At 48.2% G+C, this 25,633-nt stretch overlaps 2 protein-coding genes across 5 annotated transcripts; one reads left to right on the forward strand and one right to left on the reverse strand.

The window, feature by feature from the left end:
- Positions 1-837: 837 nt before the first annotated feature.
- On the reverse strand, positions 838-21,360 carry FBXL12 (F-box and leucine rich repeat protein 12). 3 transcript variants are annotated; one of them, XM_035284233.3, is made up of 3 exons: positions 21,311-21,360; positions 14,321-14,393; positions 838-2,270 (listed from the first exon to the last, which is right to left on the reverse strand). In XM_035284233.3, the coding sequence occupies exon 3, from the start codon at positions 2,268-2,270 to the stop codon at positions 1,449-1,451; it is 822 nt and encodes a 273-aa protein (XP_035140124.1). In that variant the 5' UTR covers positions 14,321-14,393; positions 21,311-21,360; the 3' UTR covers positions 838-1,448. The 3 variants fall into 3 exon arrangements, with proteins under 3 accessions (XP_035140124.1, XP_002761755.1, XP_002761753.1); XM_002761709.7 differs by lacking the exon at positions 21,311-21,360 and adding an exon at positions 14,523-14,884; XM_002761707.6 differs by lacking the exon at positions 21,311-21,360 and adding an exon at positions 14,497-14,884.
- An 81-nt stretch (positions 21,361-21,441) lies between these two features.
- Positions 21,442-24,011, forward strand: UBL5 (ubiquitin like 5). 2 transcript variants are annotated; one of them, XM_003735476.4, is made up of 5 exons: positions 21,442-21,584; positions 21,842-21,908; positions 22,383-22,466; positions 22,618-22,655; positions 23,858-24,011. In XM_003735476.4, the coding sequence occupies exons 2-5, from the start codon at positions 21,853-21,855 to the stop codon at positions 23,899-23,901; spliced, it is 222 nt and encodes a 73-aa protein (XP_003735524.1). In that variant the 5' UTR covers positions 21,442-21,584; positions 21,842-21,852; the 3' UTR covers positions 23,902-24,011. The 2 variants fall into 2 exon arrangements, with proteins under 2 accessions (XP_003735524.1, XP_002761756.1); XM_002761710.6 differs by having other exon boundaries at positions 21,442-21,504.
- The last annotated feature ends 1,622 nt before the right edge of the window (positions 24,012-25,633 follow it).

The following is a 25,633-nucleotide window of genomic DNA, read 5'->3' on the forward strand; positions in this document are numbered from 1 at the left end:
GTGATTCACCTGCCTCAGATGCCCCAGGCTGGTCTTGAACTCCTGGGCTCAAGTGATCCAACCACCTTGGCTTCCTGAAGTGCTGGGATTACAGACGTGAGCCACCATGCCTGGCCTCAACCTCACTTTCAACGGCTCTTCCCTCTGCCACACCTACCTCCTTCTTTCTGTTTCTGGAAAATGCCAAGTTCATTCTTATCTTAGCAGTGTTGGCCTTTCCTCTTCTCCCCTAGCTCTTCTGATGTTCGCTTTTTTTTTCACCTCTCAGATCTCAGCCCAGAGGCCTGCCCTGCTCACTCAACCATGTGAGTGTGCCTCCATCATGTGACCCTGGAGTATTGTCCCAGAGTCTCCAAAATTACAACATGGTGGCTGGGCGTGGTGGCTCATGCCTGTAATTCCAGCAATTTGGGAGGCTGAGGCAGGCGAATCACCTGCGGTCAGGAGTTTGAGACCAACCTGGGCAATATGGCGAAACCCCGTCTCTACTAAAAATCCAAAAAATTAGCCAGGTGTAGTGGCAGGCACCTGTAATCCCAGCTACTTGGGAGGCTGAGGCAGAAGAATTACTTGAACCCAGGAGGCAGAAGTTGTAGAGAGCCAAGATTACAGCATTGCACTCCAGCTTAGGTGACAGAGTGGGACTCCATCCCCCCCCAAAAAATTAAGATATGGATCAGTTTACCTGTTTGTTGTCCTGTCTTCTCTATGAGATCTATGAGGGCAGGGTCTTGTCAGTTTGTTCATTGCTGTGGCCCCAGTTTCCCAGAACCTAGAACAGTGCCTGCAAAATAGGCAGAGCTCAAGACACACTGGTTGAATAAATAAACTGAATACTTTTTGGGAAAAAAAAAAAATTTTATTTAATAGCAAAATAATATATGTCTTGGAAAATACAGCATACAAAATACAGAAAATAGAATTGAGAACTTTTATAAGCATTTCAATAATCAAATCGTGATTCTCCATTGCCGTCTCTCAGCATCTCTTGCGTGCGTGTAGGTATATAAATGGTATATAGGCATGTGGGTATGCATACATAGACAGTACTTCTTGGGACCTCTTAAGGGGGCCCATTGGGTGCCCGTAAATCTTAACCTCACCCCTTCCTCATCCATCCTGTTCCTGAGGACGACCCTGAAGGTGACTCTTCATCGAGAGCCTCTGGAGGCTGAGAGCTTTTAGAGTAAGGCTTTACAACGTAATGAGGTAGCTGTGATTGTCCTTATTTCAGGATGTGTAGGCTTCTGAGAGGCTGATGAGATGACCAAGGCCATACGGCTGGCAAACAGTGATTCCAATGGTCTGGAAGTCCCTGGGCCTCTGTCCTCTAAATCTGGGGCTTTCAGTTTCCTCAAGTCTGATTATCTGCCCTCTTCAAAGTGCTGCTCAGAGGGGCTGGGGCTCAACAATGAAAGCTGGGATGGGTCCTAGAGACGGTGGAGCAGTTACATCCACCAGTCCATGGACTCTTTGGGGCAAGCCCTGACGATGACCATACAGTGGGGCAGCCCCTTACACAGGATCTTCTCAGCCTCCTGACCCTCCCACCCCAGCCCCTGCAGCTCAAGCACTCTGAGCTTGGGCATGGTGAGGCAGGAGGAGAGGATTTCAGTGGGGGTTGGCATTTCTGGGGTGACAAGAGGACCCTGCAGGCACAGACTCTCCAGGGCTGGCATCCCCTCCAAGACAGCCAGACCAGGGGCAGAGAGGCCCCTCACGGTCAGCCGGATCTTCCGCACATCTCGGAGGTGGCGGCTGATGGCCAGTAGGGTGCTGTCAGCAGACAGGGTGCAGCCCACCACCTCGAGCCTCTGCAGGTAGCTGAGCTCCTGCAGGCTGGCATCCAGCCCTGTCTCGGTTACACGGTAGGTACCACCCAGCACCAGTGAACGCAAGGCCCGGAAGCGCGTCAGGCCCTGCAGGTGCTCGTCACGGAAGGCAGGGACACGGTCCAGCACGATGCATTCGAGCAGGGGCAGCACAGTGGGGTCCTGCTGCTTGAGGAGCCAGGCCATGGAGATCTCACAGCTGTGCAGCTCCAGGGTCCTCAGGGTGCTAGGCAGGCTGGTGATGGGCACCATGCTCAGGTCGGCCACGTGCAGGCAGAGCCGCTGCAGGTTGGGGCACTTCTGGCCCAGGGCTCTCAACAGGGCAGGGGACAACTGGGGGGCCTGGGAGCCGGAGAACAGGTAACCACCCATTCGCAGGGAATGGAGTCGGGATCCCATGTACCTTCGAAGGAGGTGCCACATGACTTTAGGTCGCATCTGTAAGAGCCAGAGATTGGGGTGACAGGGTGAGAGGTATGGAGCTTCCAAGGCCCCTGTCGGGCTGAAGACAGACATCCCTGGGGTGGAGGATTCCGGTACCTTGCTGAGCTTCTGCCCTTCCCTAGACAGTCTCCTCCTCAGGTTCAACAAGACAGTTTCAGTGCACCATCTTGCCTGCTAGATCTTTTTTTTTGGAGACAGGTCTTGCTCTGTCACCCAGGCTAGAGTGCAGTGATGAGATGATGGCTCAAGGCAGCCTGGACCTCCTGGGCTCAAGTGATTCTCCCACTTCAGCTTCCCAAGTGGCTGGGACTACTGACACATGCCCAGCTAATTTTTGTTATTTTTAGTAGAGACACGGTCTTGATATGTTGCCCAGGCTAGTCTCCAATACCTGGATTCAAATGATCCTCCTGCCTCAGCCCCTCAAAGTGCTAGATCTGCAGGCGTGAGTCACTGCACTCGGCCAATTAGAATAAATCTGGTAGGGCAAAGAAAGATACTAACAGACTCTACCTTTAGCAATACATTCTCTTATTGTTTTTCTGGACTAAGAAAGAAAGCAAAGCAACCCACTGATATTTTACCCCCCCTTTTTTTTTTCTGAGATGGAGTCTCACTTTGTCGCCCAAGGCTGGAGTGCAGTGGCATGATCTCAGTTCACTGCAACCTCCACACCCTGGAGTTCAAGCGATTCTCCTGCCTCAGCTTCCTGAGTAGCAGGGATTATAGGTGCCTGCCTAGTTTTTTTGTATTTTTAGTAGAGATGGGGTTTCACCATCTTGGTCAGGCTGGTCTTGAACTCCTGACCTCGTGATCCACCCACCTCGGCCTCTCAAAGTGCTGGGATTACAGACGTGAGCTACCGTGCCCAGCCTGTTTTACCCCTTTCTTAATGTTTACCAGTAGAAATAAGCAACACAGAATAAAAATTTTAAAAGGTAAAAACTACTCAGAGTAAATTAAGTCTATGCTAAAAAAACAAAACAACAAATAAAAAGGCCAGGTATGGTGGCTCACGCTTGTTATCCTAGCACTTTGGGAGGCTGAGGTGGGTGGACTGCCTGAGCTCAGGAGTTCAAGACCACCCTGGGCAACATGGCAAAAACCCTGTCTCTACTAAAAATAAATAAAAGCCAGGCATTACAGGCTCATTACGCCTGTAATCCCAGTACTTTGGAAGGCTGAGGCAGGTGGATCACTTGAGGTCAGGAGTTCAAGACCAGCCTGTTCAACACAGTGAAACCTCATCTCTACTTAAAATACAAAAATTAGCTGGGTATGGTGGGTGCCTGAAATCCCAGCTACTTGGGAGGCTGAGGCAGGAGAATTGATTGAATCTGGGAAGCAGAGATTGCAGTGAGCCAAGATTGCACCATTGCACTCCAGCTTGGGTGACAAGAGTGAAACTCCGTCTCAAAAAATAAATTCAAAAAATATAACTAAAAATAATAGCCAGGCACGGTGGCGGCATGAGAACCACCTCTGGGAAGCAGTGGCTGCAGTGAGCTGAGATCATACCACTGCACTCCTGCCTGGGCAACAGGGTGAGACTGCCTCAAAAAAAAAAAAAAAAAAAAAAAAAAAGCCAGGCGTGGTGGCTCATGCCTGTAATCCCAGCACTTTGGGAGGCTGAGGCGGGTGGATCACGAGGTCAAGAGATTGAGACCATCCTGGTCAACGTGGTGAAACCCCGTCTCTACTACAAATATAAAAAATTAGCTGGGCATGGTGGTGCGTGCCTGTAATCCCAGCTACTCAGGAGGCTGAGGCAGGAAAATTGCCTGAACCCAGGAGGTGGAGGTTGCAGTGAGCCGAGGTCGTGCCATTGCACTCCAGCCTGGGTAACAAGAGCGAAACTCCGTCTCAAAAAAAAAAAAAAAAAAATCACTGCCAAGCACAGTAGCTCACACCTGTAATCCCAGCACTTTGGGAGGCTGAGGCAAGCAGATCACCTGAGGTCAGGAGTTCAAGACTAGCCTGACCAACAAGGAGAAACCCTATTTCTACTAAAAATACAAAATTAGCTGGGCATGGTGGCACATGCCTGTGATCCCAACTACTCGGAAGGTTGAGGCAGGAAAATCGCTTGAACCCGGAAGGTAGAGGTGGCAATGAGCTGAGATCGTACCATTGCACCAGACTGGGCAACAAGAATGAAGTGAAACTTTGTCTAAAAAAAAAGGAAAAAAAATCACAACCTGGTATAGTGAAAGCTACAAAAATCAACCCTGGGAAGTCAGACTTAGTAGGGAAAAAAATAAATATAAGGCCGGGCGCGGTGGCTCAAGCCTGTAATCCCAGCACTTTGGGAGGCCGAGGCGGGTGGATCACGAGGTCAAGAGATCGAGACCATCCTGGTCAACATGGTGAAACCCTGTCTCTACTAAAAATTACAAAAAAAAATTAGCTGGGCATGGTGGCGCGTGCCTGTAATCCCAGCTACTCAGGAGGCTGAGGCAGGAGAATTGCCTGAACCCAGGGGGCGGAGGTTGCGGTGAGCCGAGATTGCGCCATTGCACTCCAGCCTGGGTAACAAGAGCGAAACTCCGTCTCAAAAAAAAAAAAAATAAAATAAATAAATAAATAAATATATATATATATAATTGATAGCACTGGGCTTATCATTATCAGTACATTTTATCTTAAAAAGAAAAAATTAGCAGGCTTACATATGCCTTTTATTGCTGGATTTCTCTACTAGGCATCATAGGATCTAACAGAAAAAGGAAAATTGTCAAATAACATATTCTTCACGTGTGCTTACAAAGGTGTTTCTACATTAAACTCTTCCATTCACTGAAAGAAAACAGCTTATGATCAATCCTTAAGAAAGCATGCTTACATTTGCCTTTTATACATGCATATGTAAACCTGTGTAATATGAACTGTATCAGTCTGTTTCCACACTGCTGATAAAGACATACCTGAGACTTGGAAGAAAAACAGGTTTAATTGGACTTACAGTTTCACATGGCTGGGGAGACCTCAAAATCATGGTGGGAGGTGAAAGGTACTTCTTACATGGCGGCAGCAAGAGAAATGAGAAAGAAGGCTGGGCATGGTGGCTCACGCCTGTAATCCCAGCACTTTGGGACACCAAGGTGGGTGGATCACAAGGTCAGGAGATCAACACTGTCCTGGCCAACATGGTGAAACCCTGTCTCTACTAAAATACAAAAAATTAGCTGGGTGTGGTGGCACATCTGTAGTCCCGGCTACTCAGGAGGCTGAGGCAGGGGAATCACTTGAACCTGGGAGGCGTAGGTTGCAGTAAGCCAAGATCATGCCACTGCACTCCAGCCTCGAAAAAGAGCAAGACTCCGTCTCAACAAAAAAAAAAGGAAATTAAAAAGAAGTGAAAGTGGAAACTCCTGATAAACCTATCAGATCTCATGAGATTCACTATCACAAGAATAGCATGAGAAAGACCAGCCCCCGAGATTTCAATACCTCCCCCTGGGTCCCTCTCACAACATGTGGAAATTCTGGGAGATACAATTCAAGTTGAGATTTGGGTGGAGACGCAGCCAAACCATATCATCCCACCCCTGGCCCCTCCACGCCTCATGTCCTCACATTTCACAACCAATCATGCCTTTCCAATAGTCCCCCAAGGTCTTAACTCATTTCAGTATTAACCCAAAAGTCCACAGTCCAAAGTCTCATCTGAGACAGGACAAGTCCCTTCCACCTATTAGCCCATGAAATCAAAAGCTAGCTAATTACTTCCTAGATACAATGGGGGTACAGGTATTGGGCAAATACAGCCATTCCAAATGGAAGAAATTGGCCAAAACAAAAGGGTTACAGGGCTCATGCAAGTCTGAAATCCAGCAGGGCAGCCAAATTTTAAAGCTCTAAAATGATCTCCTTTGATTCCAGGTCCCCCATCCAGGTCATGCTGATGCAAGAGGTGTGTTCCCATGGTCTTGGGCAGCTCTACCCCTTGTGGCTTTACAGGGTACGGTCTCCCTCCCAGCTGCTTTCACAGGTTGGTGTTGAGTGTCTGAAGCTTTCCAGATGCATGGTGCAAGCCGTGGGTGGATCTACCTTTCTGGAGTCTGGAGCACAGTAGCCCTCTTCTCACAGCTCTAAGCAGTGTCCAGCAGGCACTAGGCAGGGTCCCAGTAGGGACTGTGTGTGGGGGCTCTGACCCCACATTTCCCTTCCACACTGCCCTAGCAGAAGTTCTCCATGAGGGCCGCACCCCTGTAGCAAACTTTTGCCTGAACATTCAGGCATTTCCATACATCTGAAATCTAGACAGAGGTTCCCAACCTCGATTCTTTTTTTTTTCTGAGACGGAGTTTCGTTCTTGTCACCCAGGCTGAAGTGCAATGGCACAATCTCATCACTGCAATCTCTACCTCCTGAGTTCAAGCAATTCTCCTGCCTCAGCCTCCTGAGTACGTGGGATTATAAGCATGTGCCACCATGCATTTTTTTATATTTTTAGTAGAGATGGGGTTTCACCATGTTGGCCAGGCTTGTCTCAAACTCTTGACCTTAAGTGATCTGTCCACCTTGGCCTCCCAAAGTGCTGGGATTACAGGCATGAGCCACTGCGCATGGCCCCAAACCTCAATTCTTGACTTCTGTACACCAGCAGGCTCAAGACCACGTGGAATATACCAAGGCTTAGGGCTTCCACCCTCTGAAGCCACAGCCCAAGGCATACGTTGGCCCCTTTTAGCCATGGCTGGAGCGGATGGGACACAAGGCACCAAGTTCCTGGCTGCATGCAGCAGGGGAACCTGGGCCCAGCCCATGAAACCATTTTTTCCTCCTGGGCTTCCAGGCTTGTGATGGGAGGGGCTGCTGTGAAGGTCTCGGACATGGCCTGGAGACACTTTCCCCATGATCCATTAGGCTCCTTGCAAGTCATGCAAATTTCTGTAACCAGCTTAAATTTTCCCCCAGAAAATAGGTTTTTCTTTTCTATCACATAGTCAGGCTGCAAATTTTCCAAACTTTTCTGTGTAGGGTGCCAGCCCCCACACACCACCCACAGGATACCCTGAGTTCAGAAGTGACAAAGGAATGAGAAAAAGACAGGTTAAGAATGCATGAAGTGGGACCGGGGGCCAGGAACAATAGACTGCAAAACTGGAGGCTGCAAAGGACCCCGAGCTCTGGTTTTCCACAGTATTTATTGAATACAGTCACTTACAGTGCAGATGGTGGGGTGAATTGGTGAAAGGGAGGCTGTGCGTCAAACATAAGATTGATAGCAGTGGCAATTTATTCAAGTTTCTCAAGAGCTAAAAGCATATGCTTATCTGTAGACAATGCAGCTGGTGGGAGCAGGCTTAGCAAGGAGCCTACATGTCTGATTGCATTCCAGTGCTTCAAGGGAGTGTTATGTCCTTGGGCACTATGTTTAAAATATCAGAGCTTAGGTCACTCTGTACCTGGGAACATGCTGGCAATAGAGCGGCCTTCCTCCCCAGAGGCCTCCTGTGGCCTTCTGCAGTTTATTGCTCTTTTATACATTACTTATAACCAGTTTATGTATGCATGCTGTAAACCCTTCCTCCATTGCTGCTTCCCCCAACATTTCTGCTCTGCTTCCCTTTTAAAACTGAATGCCTTTAACAGTACCCAAGTCATTTCTTGAATGCTTTGCTGCTTAGAAATTTCTTCCACCAGAGGCCAGGCACAGTGGCCCATGCCTGTAATCCCAGCACTTTGAGAGGCCGAGGTGGTTCGATCACCTGAAGTCAGAAGTTCAAGACCAGCCTGGCCAACACGGTGAAACCCTGTCTCTACTAAAATACAAAAAATAGCCAGGCATGATGGCGGGTACTTTTAATCCCAGCTACTCAGGAGCCTGAGACAGGAGAATTGCTTGAACTGGGGAGATGGTGGTTGCAGTGAGCCGAAATCGCGTCACTCCTTCTAGCATGGGTGGCTGAGTGAGACAGTGTCTCAAAAAAAAAAAAAAAAAAAAAAGAAATTTCTTCCACCAGATACCCTAAATCATCTTTCTTTAGTTAAAAGTTCCACAAATCTCTAGGGTAGAGGCAAAATGCCATCAGTCTCTTTGCTAAAACATAACAAGAGTCACCTTTACTCTAGTTCCCAACAAGTTCTTGTCTCCATCTGAGACTACCTTAGCCTGGACCTTATTGTCCATATCACTATCAGCATTTTGGGGAAAGCATTCAACAAGTCTCTAGGAAGTTCTAAACTTTCCCACATTTTCCTGTCTCCTTCTGAGCCCTCCAAAATGTTTCAACCTCTGACTGTTACCCAGTTCCAAAGTTGATTCCACATTTTTGGGTATCTTTTCAGCAATGCCCCACTCTACTGGTACCAATTTACTGTATCAGTCTGTTTTCACACTGCTGACAAAGACATATCTGAGACTGGGAAGAAAAAGAGGTTTAAGTGGACTCACAGTTCCACATGGCTGGGGCAATCTCAAAATCATGGCAGGAGGGGAAAGGCACTTCTTACATGGCAGCGGCAAGAGAAAATGCAAAAGAAGCAAAAGCAAAACCTCTGATAAACCCATCAGATCTTGTGAGACTCACTATCACAAGAATAGCACTGAAGGGGGGAGATCCCATGTGTCAAGGCAGGAGTCAAAGGCCTCAGCCTATTTGTATGTAAATAATGAAGAAGAGAAGAACGATCCAAGATGGCCGATCGCTAACATCCCGGGATTGCAGCTCTCAGGGAAGGTGCGGAGAACTAGAGGACGCCACACTTTCAGACAAATTCTGGTCGCTCACGGAGCAGAAGAACCCCCAGTGGAGGAAATACACGGGTGGCCAGCGCGACTCTCATGGCTGGCTCAGCGGTTCCGCCAGCACCTCGGCGCGGCAGCTCTCGGAGCAGAGTAAACAGGTTCGGAGGACGAGCACCGGCCCCCAGCAGGACACCAGAGCCCGGTGCAGCGGCTGCGACAGCACCTCGGTGTGTCAGCGCTCGGCGCAGAGTAAACGGGACCGGTTCCCCCTTCTGACTGAGGTTTGGAGCCCCGGGAAGGCAGAGTCACCTACTACGGAAACAAGAAGGAAGCCAGACAGGAGAATCCTGGGCAGAAAAGCACCATCAGTTTTAATGCCGCTGCTCTGGCCCTGGGAACTAACAACCTGGACATCCACTCAAGAGACCTAATCTGAAAGTTGGTAATTTCAAAGACGACAGGAGGATAAATTTACAATGACGGGAAGAAACCAGCGTAAAAAAGCTGAGAATACTGAAAGTCAGAATGCCTCTCCCTCTAAAGATGATCACAGTTCCACATCAACAATGGAACAAGGCTTGATGGAGAACGAGCGCCTCCTGATGACAGAATCACTCTTCAAGGAATGGATAATAACAAACTTCGGTGAGTTAAAAGAACATGTTGTAGCCCAATGTAAAGAAACTAGGAACTTTGAAAAAAGGTTTGATGAAATTCTACTGAGAATAGACAACTTAGAGAGGAGTATGAGTGAATTAATGGAACTGAAGAATACAATACAGGAACTCCGAGAAGTATGCACAGGTTTAAACACTCGAATTGTTCAAGCAGAAGAAGGGATATCAGAGGTCAAAGTCCAACTTAATGAAATAAAACGCCAAGAAAAGATTAGAGAAAAAAGGATAAAAAGGAATGAGCAAAGTCTCCAAGAAATGTGGGACTATGTGAAAAGACCAAATCTATGTTTGATAGGTGTCCCTGAATGCGACGGAGAGAATGAATCCAAGATGGAAAATACCCTTCAGGAAATTATTCAGGAAAATTTTCCTAAACTAGCAAAGCAGGTCAACATTCAACCCCAGGTAATACAGAGAACACCACAAAGATATTCCTCAAGAAGAGCAACCCCAAGGCACATAATCGTTAGATTCACCAGGGTTGAAACGAAGGAGAAAATACTGAGGGCAGCCAGAGAGAAAGGTCAGGTTACCCACAAAGGGAAGCCTATCAGACTTACAGCAGATCTCTCAGCAGAAACTCTACAAGCCAGAAGAGAGTGGGGGCCAATATTCAACATCCTCAAAGAACAGAACCTTCAGCCCAGAATTTCATATCCAGCCAAACTAAGCTTCACAACTGAAGGAAAAATAAAATCTTTTATGAACAAGCAAGAACTCAGAGATTTTATTACCACCAGGCCTGCTTTACAAGAGCTTCTGAAAGAAGCATTACACACAGAAAGAAACAACCAGTATTAGCCTCTCTAAAAATACACCAAAAAGTAAAGAGCACCAACATAAAGAAGAATTTACACCAGCGAATGGATAAAACAGCCAGTCAACATCAAATGGCAGTAACCCTAAATTTAAATTGACTAAATCCCCCAATCAAAAGACACAGCCAAAACCCAACGGCATGTTACATCCAGACCTGTTTCACATGCAAGGATACACAAAGACTCAAAACAAAGGGATGGAGAAAGATTTACCAACCAAATGGAGAGCAAAAATAAATAATAAATAAATAAAAACCAGGAGTTGCAATTCTCGTATCGGATAAAATAGATTTTAAAGCAACAAAGATATAGTGGTAAAAGGATCAATGCAACAACAAGAGCTAACGATCCTAACACCCAGATACATAGAGACTTAGACACAATGAGACAGAAAATTAATAAGAATATCAAGGACTCGAACTCAGATCCGGAACAAGTAAACTTAATAAATATTTATAGAGCTCTTCACTTCAAATACACAAAATATACATTCTTGTCAATACCACATCACACCTACCCATAAGCTTAAATGAAACATTGATTGGCCATCATTAATACCCAATTTTTTTCAAAATAAAGCAATATTTCCATTTACTCTCCCTCTTTCTCTTCCTCTTTCTTCCTCTCCTTTACTTATTTTTTTTTTCTTTCCTTCTCTCAAAAAAAAAGAAATCAACTTGCAAACCTCTAGATCCAGGTCGGCAATGTCTCTCTCATTGCTTGATTTCCTTCCTTCCCTTCCCTCCCTCCCTCCCTCCCTCGCCGCTTCCTCCCTTCCTTCCTTCCTTCCTCCCTCCCTCCCTCCCTCCCTTCCTTCCTTCCTTCTTTCCTTCCTTCCTTCATCCCTTCCTGCCTTCCTCCCGCCCCCCACCAAAAAAAATAATAATAATGAAGAAGAAAGTAACAAGAGATATAACCACGGTAGTTATTAGTTATTCATAGGCGATCTTAGTTATTCATAGGTAATTTTAATTCTTTTACTAATGCCTCCCAGGTCAGAAGTGTGAACCTGGGGCGACATTGTGAAATGAATGACTCTAAGGCAAGACGATTTAAGCCCTCTGTCATGCCTGCCTAAGGGCTGCTGGAGGGTTCCTTGGCTGAGTGGCAGTGCCAGTGCCGGGAAAGTGCCCGCAGTTTAGTCAGCTAGGGAAGAAGACGTCTAAAATAGCTCTTGTAGTGGGCCTGATGCGGCCAGGTAGGCCCGCAGACATCCAGGGGCTTAACTGTCTCTATGTGATGCTGTGCTTCAGTGGTCACGCTCCATGTCCACTCTCATGTTCTGCTTCTGGTTCCTTTTTTTCTTAGAAGAGATAATCAGTAAAAGTAATATAAATCTTACTGTCTTTATTCTTTTATTTTTTTTTGAGACAGAGTCTTGTTCTGTTGCCCAGGCTGGAGTGCAGTGGCACAATCTCGTCTCACTGCAACCCCTACATCCCAGGTTCAGGCAATTCCCCTGCCTCGGCCTCCTCAGTAGCTGGGATTACAGGTGCGTGCCACCACGCCTGGCTAATTTTTTTGTATTTTAGTAAAGACGGAGTCTCACCATGTTGGCCAGGAAGGTCTTGATCTCCTGACCTTGTGATCCACCTGCCTCGGCCTCCCAAAGTGTATTACAGGCATGAGCCACTGCCCCCGGCCTGTTCTTTCTTAACAAGTATGGAAAAGTGCTGATGCATTATGCTCCTTACCTCATCTCGGCTACCTGAAAATCTTGAGCCCCTACCTGTAAGACATGTGATGTACTTGAGCCTATCACTGCCACGCCCTATTCACCCTGCCCCCAATTGTAGACCACCAAGGCCATGCCCAACCTGCGCCCTACCAACCCTGCCCACAGATTTGCAACTCAATAAAAGTGAGAGCGTCCAGGCATTCGGGGCTACTGCCAGACTCTGCCCTTTGGTTGGCAGTGGACCACAGGGCCAGACCTCTCTTTTCTCTATCTCTGTGTGTTGTGTCTTTTATTCCTACAATTTCTCACCTCCACGCCAGCAGGGAGGGGCTCACAGAACCCTGTAGGGCTGGAGCCTACATAGCATGAGAAAGACAGGCCCTCAGGATTCAATTACTTCCCTCTGGGTCCCTCCCACAACATGAGGGAATTCTGGGAGATAAAATTTAAGTTGAGATTTGGGTGGGGACACAGTCAAACCATATTATGAACTAAGACAGAAAGAAACATGTTCTAATGAATCTTTTCAGGAGGCTGAGGCAGAAAGATCGTGTGAGCCCAGGAGACTGAGGCTGCAGCGAGCTATGATTTTGCCACTATACCCCACAACCTGGGTGACAGTGAGATCCCATCTCAAAAAAATAAATTAGAAAAAGATAAACTGCAGAGCATAAATGTTATGGGCTACTTTTGACAGAGGAATCAAATCTTCCTGGCCAAATTTAGACTTGTGTAGGTTAGGGGAAATTGACTAATACCGTGGCCACTGAATGATAACTCACAAGGGTAACAGTTAAAGTTGATAAAATTTTAAATGCATACAAAACCAATGTATAAATCAACTTTTCCTCACAAAACCAACAACTGAGAATACTCTTCGAGTTTCATAACATCAGTCCAGGTTCTGGGGCTCATACCTGTAATCCCAGCTCTTTAGGAGACTGTAGGGGAACAACTTGAGACCAGGAGTTTGAGATCATCCTGGATAACATAGCAAGACTCTGTCCTTAAGAAAAGAACCTCAAAAGCAATGTTGTATGAAAGGGAGTTATAGATGGATATATACAGGAAAATAGTCTAAATAGTAGAATACTATCTATAGAGTAGAACAGCATTACTGAAGTTTAGAAACACATTAATAATACTGTAATTGTTTACGGACACACACATATGAAGGTAAAAGGAAGGGTGCAAATCCACTTTACAATAGCAGTTATCTATGAACACGATTTCAAAAAGGGCAACAAATATATCTATAAATGTTTTGGGCCAGTTGCAGTGGCTCATACCTGTAATCTGAGCACTTTGGGAGGCTAAGTTGGAAGTATTACTTGAGCCCAGGAGTTCGAGACCAGACTGAACAACATAGTGAGACTTTGTCTACACAAAATATAAAAAAAATTAGCGGGTGTAGTGGTTGGTGCCTATGGTCCCAGCTACTCAGGAGGCTGACACGAGAGGATCGCTTGGGCTTGGGAGGTTGAGGATGCAATCGCACCACTGCACTTCAGCTTACACAGCAGAGCGAGACCCTATCTCGAAAACAATACAAAACAAAAATTTGGCAGGGTGCGGTGCCTCACGCCTGTAATCCAAGCACTTTGGGAGGCCAAGGCAGGCGGGTCACGAGGTCAGGAGTTCAAGACCAGCCTGGCCAATATGGTGAAACCCCGTCTCTACTAAAAATACAAAAATTAGCCTGGCGGTGGAGGCCCGCACCTGTAGTCCCAGCTACTCGGGAGGCTGAGGCAGGAAAATTGCTTGAACCCGGGAGGCGGAGGTTGTAGTGAGCCGAGATCGCGCCACTGCACTCCAGCCTGGGTGACAGAGCCTGGGTGACTCCATCTCAGAAAAAACAACAACAAAAAACCCCACTTGATAACATAGTAATAAATTAGCATTTATCGAATGATAAATATGTGCCAGACTGTTCTAAGCCCTTTCCCTGCATGATCTCAGTGAAGTCTCACAACATTATCCCCATTGCAGGGATGCAGAAATTGAGGCCCCGAGGTTGAAGAGGGGGAGGTAGCAGATGATGCTGGGATGGGCCCCGGACCGTCTGACTCTAAATCCCCAACCTGGGCCCCTACACACTGTCCTAGGGTGGGAGAGGTGGTCTTCGGGGTCCGGGCACCGCAACCACAGCCCAGGCCCGACCGGCCAGCCCCGCGTACCGTGTAGAGCGTCAAGTCGACATGTCGCCACAGCCACCGGTCGTCCACCAGCCTCTTCCAGCGGTGACAGACCCTGCGGGAGGGGACCCATGGTTAGAACGATCCGCATCTCCCCGGGCCACATCCGCACCTCCAGGTGCCAGGTTCACCCTCCGCCCGGCCCTTCCCCCCCGCACCTGGAGATGCGGATCCGGTCCCGTACCGGGAGGTAAGAGAAGATTTCGAGTAGGACCGAGTCCGGCAGTTCGACCAAAGTCGCCATGATCCCGCCAACGCGCACTTCCGCTTCCGGTTAGGGAGACCCCCGAGGGGTCCTCCTGGGGCCGCCGAGGTGGGGTTGACAAGGCGGCGGCCGCAACCTCCCCGTAACCCTCTGAGAAATTTGACTTTCCTCTCGTTGGGAAGTGTTTGGGTCCTAGGGCAGGACCAGCCGCATCCGCGAATGCGGACCGGTTCCAGCTGCGAATGGGGACCAGAACCCGGCCTGGAAAGCGTGGCTGAGGCAGTGAGAGGCCTGGGGGACGTGGCCGAGGCGTGATTTGGCCTGGATTGGGAACTAAGACCAAATCTGGAAGGCGGGCCTGGAGTGAGGCAAAGCTTGGGGGCGGAGCTAGAGACTAGGACCAAGTTTGGAAGGCATGGCTGGGGTGGTGGAAGGATGGAAGCTGGGTTTGAGACGAGAACCAAGCCCGGAAGGCGTGGGTGGGCGAGGCCCAGGGGCGGGACTAGAGAGGAGAACCAAGTCCGGAAGGCGTGGCTGGAGGGAGCGAGGCCCCCTTTTCCTCTTTGAGCAGCACTCCTCACCCCACAGCTCAGCACCAAGACCCTGTGCTTGGGCGATCGTTGAATCAAGCACTGAGAGATTAGAACTTTTTTCAAAAAAAGAACGTTTCCTTTTCCACCCCCGCTGATTACAAAAGTAACATATGTTCAATGTCGGAAATCTGGAAAAACACCACTAAGAGGGAAAATAAGGCCGGGTGTGGTGGCTCATGCCTGTAATTCTAGTACTTGGAGGGATCACTTGAGGCGGGGAGTTTGAGACCAGCCTGGGCAACATAGTGAGGCAGTGTCTCTCCTAAAAGTAAAAAAATCAGCCATGCGTGGTGGTGCATGCCTCCTAGCTACTTGGGAGGCAAAGGAAGGAAGATCTCTTGAGTCCGGAAGTTGGAGGCTGCAGTAAGCTATGATCATGCCACTGCACTCCAGCCTGTGACAGAGTAAGACACTGACTCGAATGAGACTCTAGTAATCCTGCCAGACAGTGGTAAGTATAGCAAATGCTTGTGTGACCCAGGTATTTCTTTGTTTTTAAACGAAGTCTCACTCTGTTACCCAGGCTGGAGTGCAGTGGTGCGATCTGAGTTCACTGCAACCTCTGCCTCCCAGGTTCAGACAATTCTCCTGCCTCAGCATCCCAAATAGCTGGGATTACAGATGCCCACCTCCACGCCCAACTAATTTTTGTATTTTTAGTAGAGATGGGGTTTCACCAATTGGTCAGGCTGGTCTTGAACTCTTGATCTCAAGTGATCCGCCCGACTTGGTCTCCCAAAGTGCTGGGATTACAGGTGTGAGTCACTGTGCCTGGCTGTGACCTAGTATTTCTAAGAGAATGCAAAAATGTGCTGCTTCTAAACTTCCTCAGGCACATCAGCCCCTCAGCTCACTTTTGACCTTCCAATCTGTTTTATCCTGGCTAGAGTCTCCCCAAAAGCAGAGGCAGGGGGGTTCCCACAAAGGAACTCAAATCATCCCCAGATGGGGCCAGTGGGAATTTCAAGGAAACACTAATTACCAGAGCAATCAGTCCAAAGCATTTATTAGGGAAACTTACAGAGTGCTCCAACAATCATCCAGACAGACAGGAAAGAAAAGGAGTGTTCTACCAAGCTTAGAGCTGCGGGTAAGGGGTCAGGACACAGAGTTTAGATGCACAGGTCAGCATGTCTGGATTCCCTTACTATTTTGAGTAATGGACCACCTACTTGTCTGGTGGATGTCAGCTTGACCAAAACAGGAATGTGGAATCTTTCCCTGGGACTGGACGTTCCACAACCTTGGTCCTATCTTTAGATCTTCGTTGTTATTGCTGTTGGTTTTTTTTTTTTAGAGATGGAGTCTCGCTCTGTCACCCAGGCTGGAGTACAGTGGCGTGATCTGGGCTCACTGCAACCTCTGCCTCCTGGGTTCAAGCAATTCTCCTGCCTCAGCCTCCCAAGTAGTTCGGACTACAAGCACACACCACCACACCCAGATAATTTTTTGTATTTTAGTAGAGATGAGGTTTCACCGTGTTGCCCAGGCTGGTCTCAAACTCCTGAGCTCAGGTAATCATCCTGTCTCAGCCTCCCAATGTGCCAGAATTACAAGTGTGAGTTACCATGCCCAGCCTATATTTAGATTTTCAAGGACAGTTTCTGGAATTATTTTATTTTATTTTATTTTGAGACGGAGTTTTGCTCATTACCCAGGCTGGAGTGCAATGGCACGATCTCGGCTCACAGCAACCTCCGCCTCCTGGGTTCAAGCAATTCTCCTGCCTCAGCCTCCCGAGTAGCAGGTGCGCACCACCATGCCCAGCTAATTTTTGTATTTTTAGTAGAGACGGGGTTTCACCTTGTTGACCACCCCAGTTTCTGGAATTCTTTTTTTTTTTTTTTTGAGACGGAGTTTCGCTCTTGTTACCTAGGCTGGAATGCAATGGCGCGATCTTGGCTCACCGCAACCTCCGCCTCCTGGGTTCAGGCAATTCTCCTGCCTCGGCCTCCTGAGTAGCTGGGATTACAGGTATGCGCCACCATGCCCAGCTAATTTTTTGTATTTTTAGTAGAGACTGGGTTTCACCATGTTGACCAGGATGGTCTCGATCTCTTGACCTCGTGATCCACCCGCCTCGGCCTCCCAAAGTGCTGGGATTACAGGCTTGAACCACCGCGCCCGGCTTGGAATTCTTAAGCAAAGTACACAGGTTAAGCATTATGAGAGCTCAGCATAAAAAAACAGAAGAGAGATTGGGCGCAGTGGCTCAAGCCTGTAACCCTGGCACTTTGGGAGGCTGAAGCAGGAGGATTACCTGAGCTCAGGAGTTTGAGACCAGCCTGGGCAACACAATAAAACCTTCTCTACTAAAATACAAAAAATATTTTGGGAGGTCGAGGCTAGCAGATCACCTGAGGTTGGGACTTTGAGACCAACCTGACCAACATGGAGAAATCCCATCTACCAAAAATACAAAATTAGCTGGGCATGGTGGCGCATACCTGTAATCCCAGCTACTGGGATGGCTGAGGCATGAGAATTGCTTGAACCCAGGAGGCAGAGGTTGCAGTGAGCTGAGATCGCACCATTGCACTCCAGCCTAGGTAACAAGAGCAAAACTCCATCCAAAAAAAAAAAAGAAAGAAAAGAAAAACAGAAGAGAGTGATTGTTTCTCAACATGGACTAACATTTTCAATTACAGATTTCCTCACTGTCAATTTTTCATTCAATTTCTAGGGAAAATGGGGTGCTGACTCCAGTCTGGTTACTTCCTGCTCGATGGAGGCATTGACTAGGAATTGTGGAATGAAAAAGATGAATATGACAGAGTGTGTAATGTTTAGGTCCCTTTTCTAGGGGGAGGCAGGATTAAGGGCACTTGTTACAAATTGTTTAGCTTAACCCCAAGGTAGATTCCAATAATAACTAGTAATACAGGTAGCCCTAACTTTCATAAGTAGAGAGATTTAATTCCAGAAGGTATCCAGAATAGGCTAAAAACCCAGTTCTCTACCTCCTGTAGCAGAGGGGTGTGATGACCTAGGGTTTTGTTTTTTTGAGGCCAGAGTCACACTCTTGTCACCCAGGTTGGAGTGCAAGGGTGGGATTTCAGCTCACTGTAACCTCCACCTCCCAGGTTCAAGAGATTCTCATGCCTCAGCCTCCCAAGTAGCTGGATTTATGGGTGCAGGCCCCTATGTGTGGTTTTTTTTTTTTTTTTTTTTACTAGAGACAGGGTTTTCACCATGTTGGCCAGGCTGGTCTTGAACTCCGGACCTCAGGTGATCTACCTGCCTCAGCCTCCCAAAGTGCTAGAATTACAGGCGTGAGCCACTGCCCCCGGCAGGAGGTGGAGGGAGGGTTGGAGAATTCTTAAACCACTGTAGCAGTATACTTCAACAATACTAAAAGGTTTTAGTTTCTGGATCCTGCCATTCAAAAGCAAATAATAGGCCAGGGTGGCTCATGCCTGTAATCCCAGCACATTGGGAGGTCGAGTCGGGAGGATCACTTGATGTCAGGAGTTTGAGACCAGCCTGGACAACATGGTAAAACCCCATCTCTACTAAAAATACAAAAATTACCTAGGTGTGGTGGCGTGTGCCTGTAATCCCAGCTACTTAGGAGGCTGAGGCAGGAGAACCCCTTGAACCCGGGAGGTAGAGATTGCAGTGAACTGATATCATGCCACTGCACTCCATTCTGGGCAACAGAGCGAGACTGTGTCAAAAAATTTTTTTTGGCTGGGTGCAGTGGCTCACTCCTGTAATCCCAGCACTTTGGGAGGCTGAGACGGGTACATCTGAGGTCAGGAGTTGGAGATCAGCCTGGCCAACACGGTGAAACCTCATCTCTACTAAAAAAATTAAGCTGGGGGTGGTGGCTTACACCTGTAATCCCAGCACTTTGGGAGGCCAAGGAGCGCGGCTTACAAAGTCAGGAGTTTGAAACCAGCCTGGCCAATATGGTGAAACCCCATTTCTACTAAAAATACAAAAATTAGCTGGGTGTGGTAGTGCATGCCTGTAATTCCAGCTACTCAGACAGGCTGAGGCAGAAGAATCGCTTGAACCCAGGAAGCGGAGGTTTCAGTGAGACAAGAACCTGCCAATGTACTCCAGCCTGGATGATAGAGGAAAACTCTGCCCCCTCCAAAAAAGAAAACCACACACACAAATTAGTCAGTTGTGGTGGTGAGCACCTGTAATCCCAGCTACTCGGGAGGTTGAGGCAGGAATATCTCTTGAACCCAGGAGGTGGACGTTGCCGTGAGCTGAGATAGCGCCACTGCACTTGAGCCTGGGTAAACGAGTGAGACTCTGTCTCAAACAAAAAATTTTTTTAAAAGGCCAGATACTGGCTGGGCGCGGTGGCTCTCGCCTGTAATCCCAGCACTTTGGGAGGCCAAGGTGGGTGGATCACGAGGTCAAGAGATCGAGACCATCCTGGCCACGGTGAAACCCCGTCTCTACTAAAAATACAAAAAAAAAAAAAAATTAGCCAGCCTGTGGTCCCAGCTACTTGGGAGGCTGAGGCGGAAGAATCACTTGAACCCAGGCGGAGGTTGCAGTGAGCCGAGATTGCGCCACTGCACTCCAGCCTGGCGACAGAGTAAGACTCTGTCTCAAAAAAAAAAAAAAAAAAAAAAAAACAAGGCCAGATATTGCCACAGGTAGCTACTGTATGGTTACTTTATGTTATGGAAAGTGCGGATTTACTGAGTGCCAACTGAATACAGAATGGACTATTCTTCATGTGGATTCAGTAATGTGACTATACTCTCCATCTTTCCCCTCCAGCCCTCTTTTCTCCTTTAAATACTGAAGCCCTCAAAATCATATTGGGAAAAAGCATGGATCACAGATTGTTCCTGGGGTTTTGTGTTCCTTTTTTTTCCAGGCATGTCCTTAACATTGTCTACATAAACCTCTCAATTTACTGAGACCTGTTTCAGATACTTTTTGGCTTATGAATTGTTTGACTGAATTGAGGGAGGAGTGTCCTTGTCCCCACCGGCTCTCACGAACCCAGAATCTGGTACAAAGTGCTCCCTGAAGATATAGATGCAGGATACTGTGTAATTGTGCAATGTTTCCAGCTTCCTCGCGGGCATTTAAGGTTGGTGACTGGTAGTGAGGCAGGAGAATATGGAAAATAAGGCATAAGAATAGCAAAGGGAATTAAAAGCTGGATAAAGGGCAAAATAAGTCGAGAGCAGAAGCAAGGTGAAGGGGAGGGTGAGAAAAAAGGAAGATAAAAGGCAGAAGCCGAGCAGCAAAACAAAAGGAAAATAAAAAACTGAGCAAGGATCCCATGGTCGGCAAAATCCAGACCAAACTAATAAGGGGCAGCTCTTCAGGGATAGTTAAGTGCATTAAAGACAAAAAGTACCCTTAACATAAGGATGATAATCAGCTCATTAGCGCTCATGCATATGGAGGGTATATCACGCAAGAACTTAAAATTAACGCATGGAGGCGGCCCTCAAGCGCACAGAGGTCAAAGTAACTAAGCAACACACATATCAATCAAAAAGGCAGACACTGGCTAGAGATTAGGCAGCCTTGGGAAGAAAAGAAAAAAAAAACACATAAAAAGAACCAAACTACACCAAGCTGGGGGTGATCTCATCTCGCAGAGGTCAGTCTGCTCTCCCACTTCGACTGGAATACTGTGCTTACTAAGGTTGCTGCTTTGCTATCGCTGTGTGTCTCATCCAAATCTTGTTCGGGACACCAAGAGCCTGGAACTGTGAGGCACCATAAGGTAACAGCAGCTATTGGGCAGCGTGGAGTCTAGTCCAGGATCAGGCTTCGCCTACTGACTGGAGTCCACATCCCCGGGGGACGCGACGGCCAGAGGGCAGAGGTGAGCAGAATGCTCACGAGGCCCTGCCCTGAATGAACCCAAGGGGTCAGAAGGGATAACTGCAGGACTCGCATCTCCCACCCTCCGCCCTCGCTCCTCGTAGTTGCAGCAAGAGGCTTCGGGCTCAGGATCAGAAGGAGCTCATCCCGAACCCCGGGACCTTCTGGCGTCCTCACCATGCGACCGAATCTCCCCGCAATGAACAATGGCTTCAAACGAGCTGGGAGCCGGCACCGACCTCTGGCTCTCGTTCCACACCCCTTCCCCGTCCCCACATCCGCCGAAGCCCCCGGTTCTACCCCGTGTGCCTACCACAGGCGTCCGCGTGCCAAGCCGTGCTTGGGACACCGAAACCGTACCTGGGAAGAGCAAGCACACTCCCTACCGCAAACACGGAAGAACTTAACCCAGTGTTGACCACACCCCCTGGCCAGGGGCGGGGCTTCCGGCTCCTCACTTTTACTTCCGCTTCCGGTTCCCAGCGTTAACTGCGGCCGGGGTTCAGCGCTCGTACGAGGACCTAGTGGCGTCGGCAGGTTCGAGGCGATTCGAGGTGAGGGGGTCAAGCGGAGAGGCCCGCAGTCGGGGAAAGCTGTCGCGCCCCCGCCACCCAGGGTCTGGGGTCAGTGGCAGGTGAGACCATAGAGTTTTGTGGCCGGGCCTTCTGGCGGCGAGAAGTGGAGGCGCGGCTGCCTGGGGTTCGCGGTCTTGGGACGCGGGATTTGGGGCCTGGGAGTATTCGAGTCCGGGGGGTTGAGGGCAGAATGGAAGGCTCAGTAATAGGGATTTTTAGGGCCTGGGATTGGGAGACTTGTAAGCTGGTTCTTCTTGGCCTGGGAGACCCCTGAAAGTCTAACTCTGTTGCCTCCCACCCCCGCGCTCCTGTGTAGCTCCAGCTAGGATGATCGAGGTTGTTTGCAATGACCGTCTGGGGAAGAAGGTCCGCGTTAAATGCAAGTATCCACTGGCAGCCGAGAGGCAGTGGTACCCGCAGGGGTGCTTGACGTGAGGCGGGTAACTCAATCTGTGTTGTCGGAGGGCTTTAGTTAAACCCGGGAGAGGCCGAGCGCGGTGGTTCACCCCTGTAATCCCAGCACTTCGGTAGGCCGAGGCGGGCTGATCACGGGGTTAACAGATTGAGACCATTCTGGCCAACATGGTATTTTTAGTCTCTACTAAAAATACAAAAATTAGCTGGGCCTGTTGGCGGACACCTGTAGTCCCAGCTACTTGGGAGGCTGAGACAGGAAAATCGCTTGAACCCGGGAGGCGGAGTTTGCAGTGAGCGGAGATCCTGCCACTGCATTCCAAAAAAAAAACAACAAAAAATGGGGAGAAGAGGGGATAGGGTTCTGGCAAATGGTGTGCAGCCCCAGAATGTCCTCTTCCGTGTTCTACCGCTCCCATTTGCCTTAATTCCTCTGCGCCCAGCACGGATGATACCATCGGGGACCTTAAGAAGTTGATTGCAGCCCAAACTGGCACCCGTTGGAACAAGATTGTTCTGAAGAAGTGGTGAGTGCAGTGGTAGAGCCACGAGGTGGACTGGTCTAGGCCTGAAGGTTTTGGTTGTGGGAGCGCAGCAGGCAGCTCTTTGCTACCCTCAGTCTGCCTCCAGGCTGAAGAGCCCCTTTAGCCTTGTCTCTTAAAGGTTTCTTTTCCTTAGGTACACGATTTTTAAGGACCACGTGTCTCTGGGGGACTGTATCCTTTGTGTGACTTTTTGAGGCAGCATCTACATACCCAGCCTCGGTTATCTTTGTTCGAAATTAAAGTCTGCATGAGATTATGCATATTAAGTGTTTAACTTACTATGTGGCACATGGTGAGCACTTAGAAAATAGGAGGAGCTAGGTAATTATTTGGTTGGGGAGGAGGGTGGTTGACTGGTGAAATAGTTTGACTTCAAGTTCAAAATACTTATTTTTGAGCTCCACCTGAGTGCTGGACAGTAGGTCAAGGTGGAGTGAGACTCAGGCATATCTATTGTACAGAAGGTACAGAACCTTATTATTATTTATTTATTTAAAAAAATTTTTTTAAGACAGGGTTTCACCATGTTGGTCAGGCTGGTCTTGAACTCCCAACCTCAGGTGATCTGCCCACCTTGGCCTCCAAAGTGCTTGGATTACAGGCATGAGCCACCACACCAGCCACCTTATTTTATTTATTTAGTGTTTTGAGACAGCCTGGAGTGTAGTGGTGCGATCTTGGCTCATTGCAACCTCCACCTTCTGGGTTCAAGCAATTCTGCCTCATCCTCCCAAGAAGCTGGGATTACAGGCATGTGCCACCACTCCCTGCTAGTTTTTGTATTTTTAGTAGAAATGGGGTTCCACCATGTTTGGCCTCAAGTGATCCTCCCGCTTTGGCCTCCCAAATTGCTGGGATTGTAGGTATGAGCTATTGGGTCTGGCCTAGAAGGAACAGAAACTTTTTTTTTTTTTTTTTTTGAGACAGAGTTTCGATCTTGTTCCCCAGGCTGGAGTGCAGAGGCACAATCTTGGCTTACTGCAGCCTTTACTTCCTGGGTTCAAGAAATTCTCTTGTCTCAGCCTCCTGAGTAGCTGGTATTACAGGCACCTGCCACCACGCCCAGCTGATTTTTTGTATTTTTAGTAGAGATGGGGTTTCACTGTGTTGGTCAGGCTGGTGTTGAACTCCCAACCTCAGGTGATCCGCCCACCTTGGCCTCCAAAGTGCTTGGATTACAGGTGTGAACCACCATGCCCGGCCCAGAAATTTTTTTGTAAAGTTTCAGTTCTCTCCAAATAAAAATGACCCAGTCCAAAATGGTCTTTTTTAGCCCTGGGCTGAGACCTTAGGCCACCCTGACCCAGTTGTGAATGAATGAAAGGAGTGGGGATGGAACACAGAGTCAAGATTCCTTAACACCTTTCCTTCAGATGAAATCCACGATGGGATGAACCTGGAGCTTTATTATCAATAGATGAGAATTCTCATCTTCCTGCTGCCCCACTCTCCCCTCCCATCCTCACCCCCCACACTGGGATAGATGCTTGTTTGTAAAAACTCACCTTAATAAAGACTTAGATGTTCTTTGTTGTCTCTTTACATGAGAGCTGTCTAGTGATGGGTAGATTGGTCGCTCTTTGGTCATTTCTGTATCATCAATGTGCATCTGCTAAAATAAGGGTTCCAAATCAACTGGATCCATGAAGGCAGAGTAGATCAGCAGGCCGGGAGTCTGAGGGAGCCCAAAGAGAGCTCTGGGCTTTGCTGTGGGTGTGCGAAGGTCAACAGGCCCTAGGATTATAGTTACCCTAATAGATCAAAGAGCCTCCAGGTAATGACAATAGATGTAATTGTTAAGAATACAGATTCTGAAATCACACAGACCATGTGTGGAATGTCAACTCTGCCACCAAACAGCTGAATGACCCTAGGCACGTCTGCTTTCACTGGCATATTGTGAGGAGGTGTAGATGAGCTGGAAAGCATGTTTAAGCATCCACAGTTCCTGGCACCTTTTGTTTTGTTTTGTTTTGAGGGTCTTACTCTGTCACCCAGGATGGAATACAGTGGCTCGATCATAGCTCACTGCAGCCCTGAACTGGACTCACAGTGCTGCTGAATCAGCCTCCCAAGTAGCTGGGAGCCTGCTAATCGTTTTTTTTCTTTTGTGATGTAGTCTTCCTCTGTTATCCACGCTGGAGTGCAGTGGTGTGATCTTGGCTCACTGCAACCTCCGCCTCCCAGGTTCAAGCGTTTCTCCTGCCTCTGCCTCCTGAGTAGCTGGGACTACAGGCCCATACCTCCACACCCAGCTAATTTTTGTATTTTGAGTAGAGACGGGGTTTTCACCATGGTGGCCAGGTTGGTCTCCATTTCTTGACCTCATGATATACTTTCTTCAGCCTCCCAAAATGCTGGGATTATAGGCATTAGCCACCATGCCTGGCCGTGCCTGCTAATTTTTAATTTTTTTTTGAGACAGTCTTGTTCTGTCGCCCATGCTGGAGTGCAGTGGTATGATCTCAGCTCACCACAACCTCTGCCTGCAGCATTCAAGCGATTCTCCTGCCTCAGCCTCCCAAGTAGCTGGGAGCCATCACGCCCAGCTAATTTTATATTTTTAGTTGAGACGAGGTTTCTCCTTGTTGGTCAGGCTGGTCTTGAACTCCCGACCTCAGGTGATCTGCCCACCTCAGCCTCCCAAATTATTGGAATTATAAGTGTGAGCCACCGCGCCCGGCAGAGATGGGGTTTCATCATGTTGGTAAGGCTGGTCTCAAACTCCTGACCTCAAGTCATCCAACCAACTTGTCCTCCTAAAGTGCTGGGATTACAGGTGTGAGCCACCTCACTTGGCATTTTAAAATTCTTTTGTAGAGGGTTTCCCTATGTTGCCCAGGACAGTCTTGAACTCCTGGCCTGAGATGATCCTCCAGCCTTGGCCTCCCAAAGTACTGAGATTATAAGCGTGAGCCATCAAGACAAAAGTAAGGTCCTAGTAGACAGTGAGGCAGTGTGGCACTGTAAATGTGACTATATGAGCCCAGCCTCAAGAGTTGGACCATCTAGATTTGAATTTTGATTGATCCTTAGCAATGGGATTCAGGCCCTGACACCCTCAGTTTCCTCTAAAAAGGAGCACTACCATGGCACCCACATCGCAATGAGATCATGCAATTAGAATAGCAGCATGCCTGGCACAGAAT

Source organism: Callithrix jacchus, chromosome 22 (assembly GCF_049354715.1).
Source record: "Callithrix jacchus isolate 240 chromosome 22, calJac240_pri, whole genome shotgun sequence".
In the NCBI taxonomy this organism is placed as follows: Eukaryota; Metazoa; Chordata; class Mammalia; order Primates; family Cebidae; genus Callithrix; species Callithrix jacchus.

Excerpts from the sequence above, each read along its gene's own strand:
- FBXL12 (XM_002761707.6), bottom strand. The coding sequence starts at position 14,582 with ATGGCGACTTTGGTCGAACTGCCGGACTCGGTCCTACTCGAAATCTTC. Across the intron at positions 14,394-14,496 it reads GACCGGATCCGCATCTCCAG|GGTCTGTCACCGCTGGAAGA; the intron begins GTGCGGGGGGGA and ends CCCCTCCCGCAG. Across the intron at positions 2,271-14,320 it reads TCGACTTGACGCTCTACACG|ATGCGACCTAAAGTCATGTG; the intron begins GTACGCGGGGCT and ends TGGCTCTTACAG.
- UBL5 (XM_003735476.4), top strand. The coding sequence starts at position 21,853 with ATGATCGAGGTTGTTTGCAATGACCGTCTGGGGAAGAAGGTCCGCGTT. Across the intron at positions 21,909-22,382 it reads AAGGTCCGCGTTAAATGCAA|CACGGATGATACCATCGGGG; the intron begins GTATCCACTGGC and ends CTCTGCGCCCAG. Across the intron at positions 22,656-23,857 it reads CCACGTGTCTCTGGGGGACT|ATGAAATCCACGATGGGATG; the intron begins GTATCCTTTGTG and ends CCTTTCCTTCAG.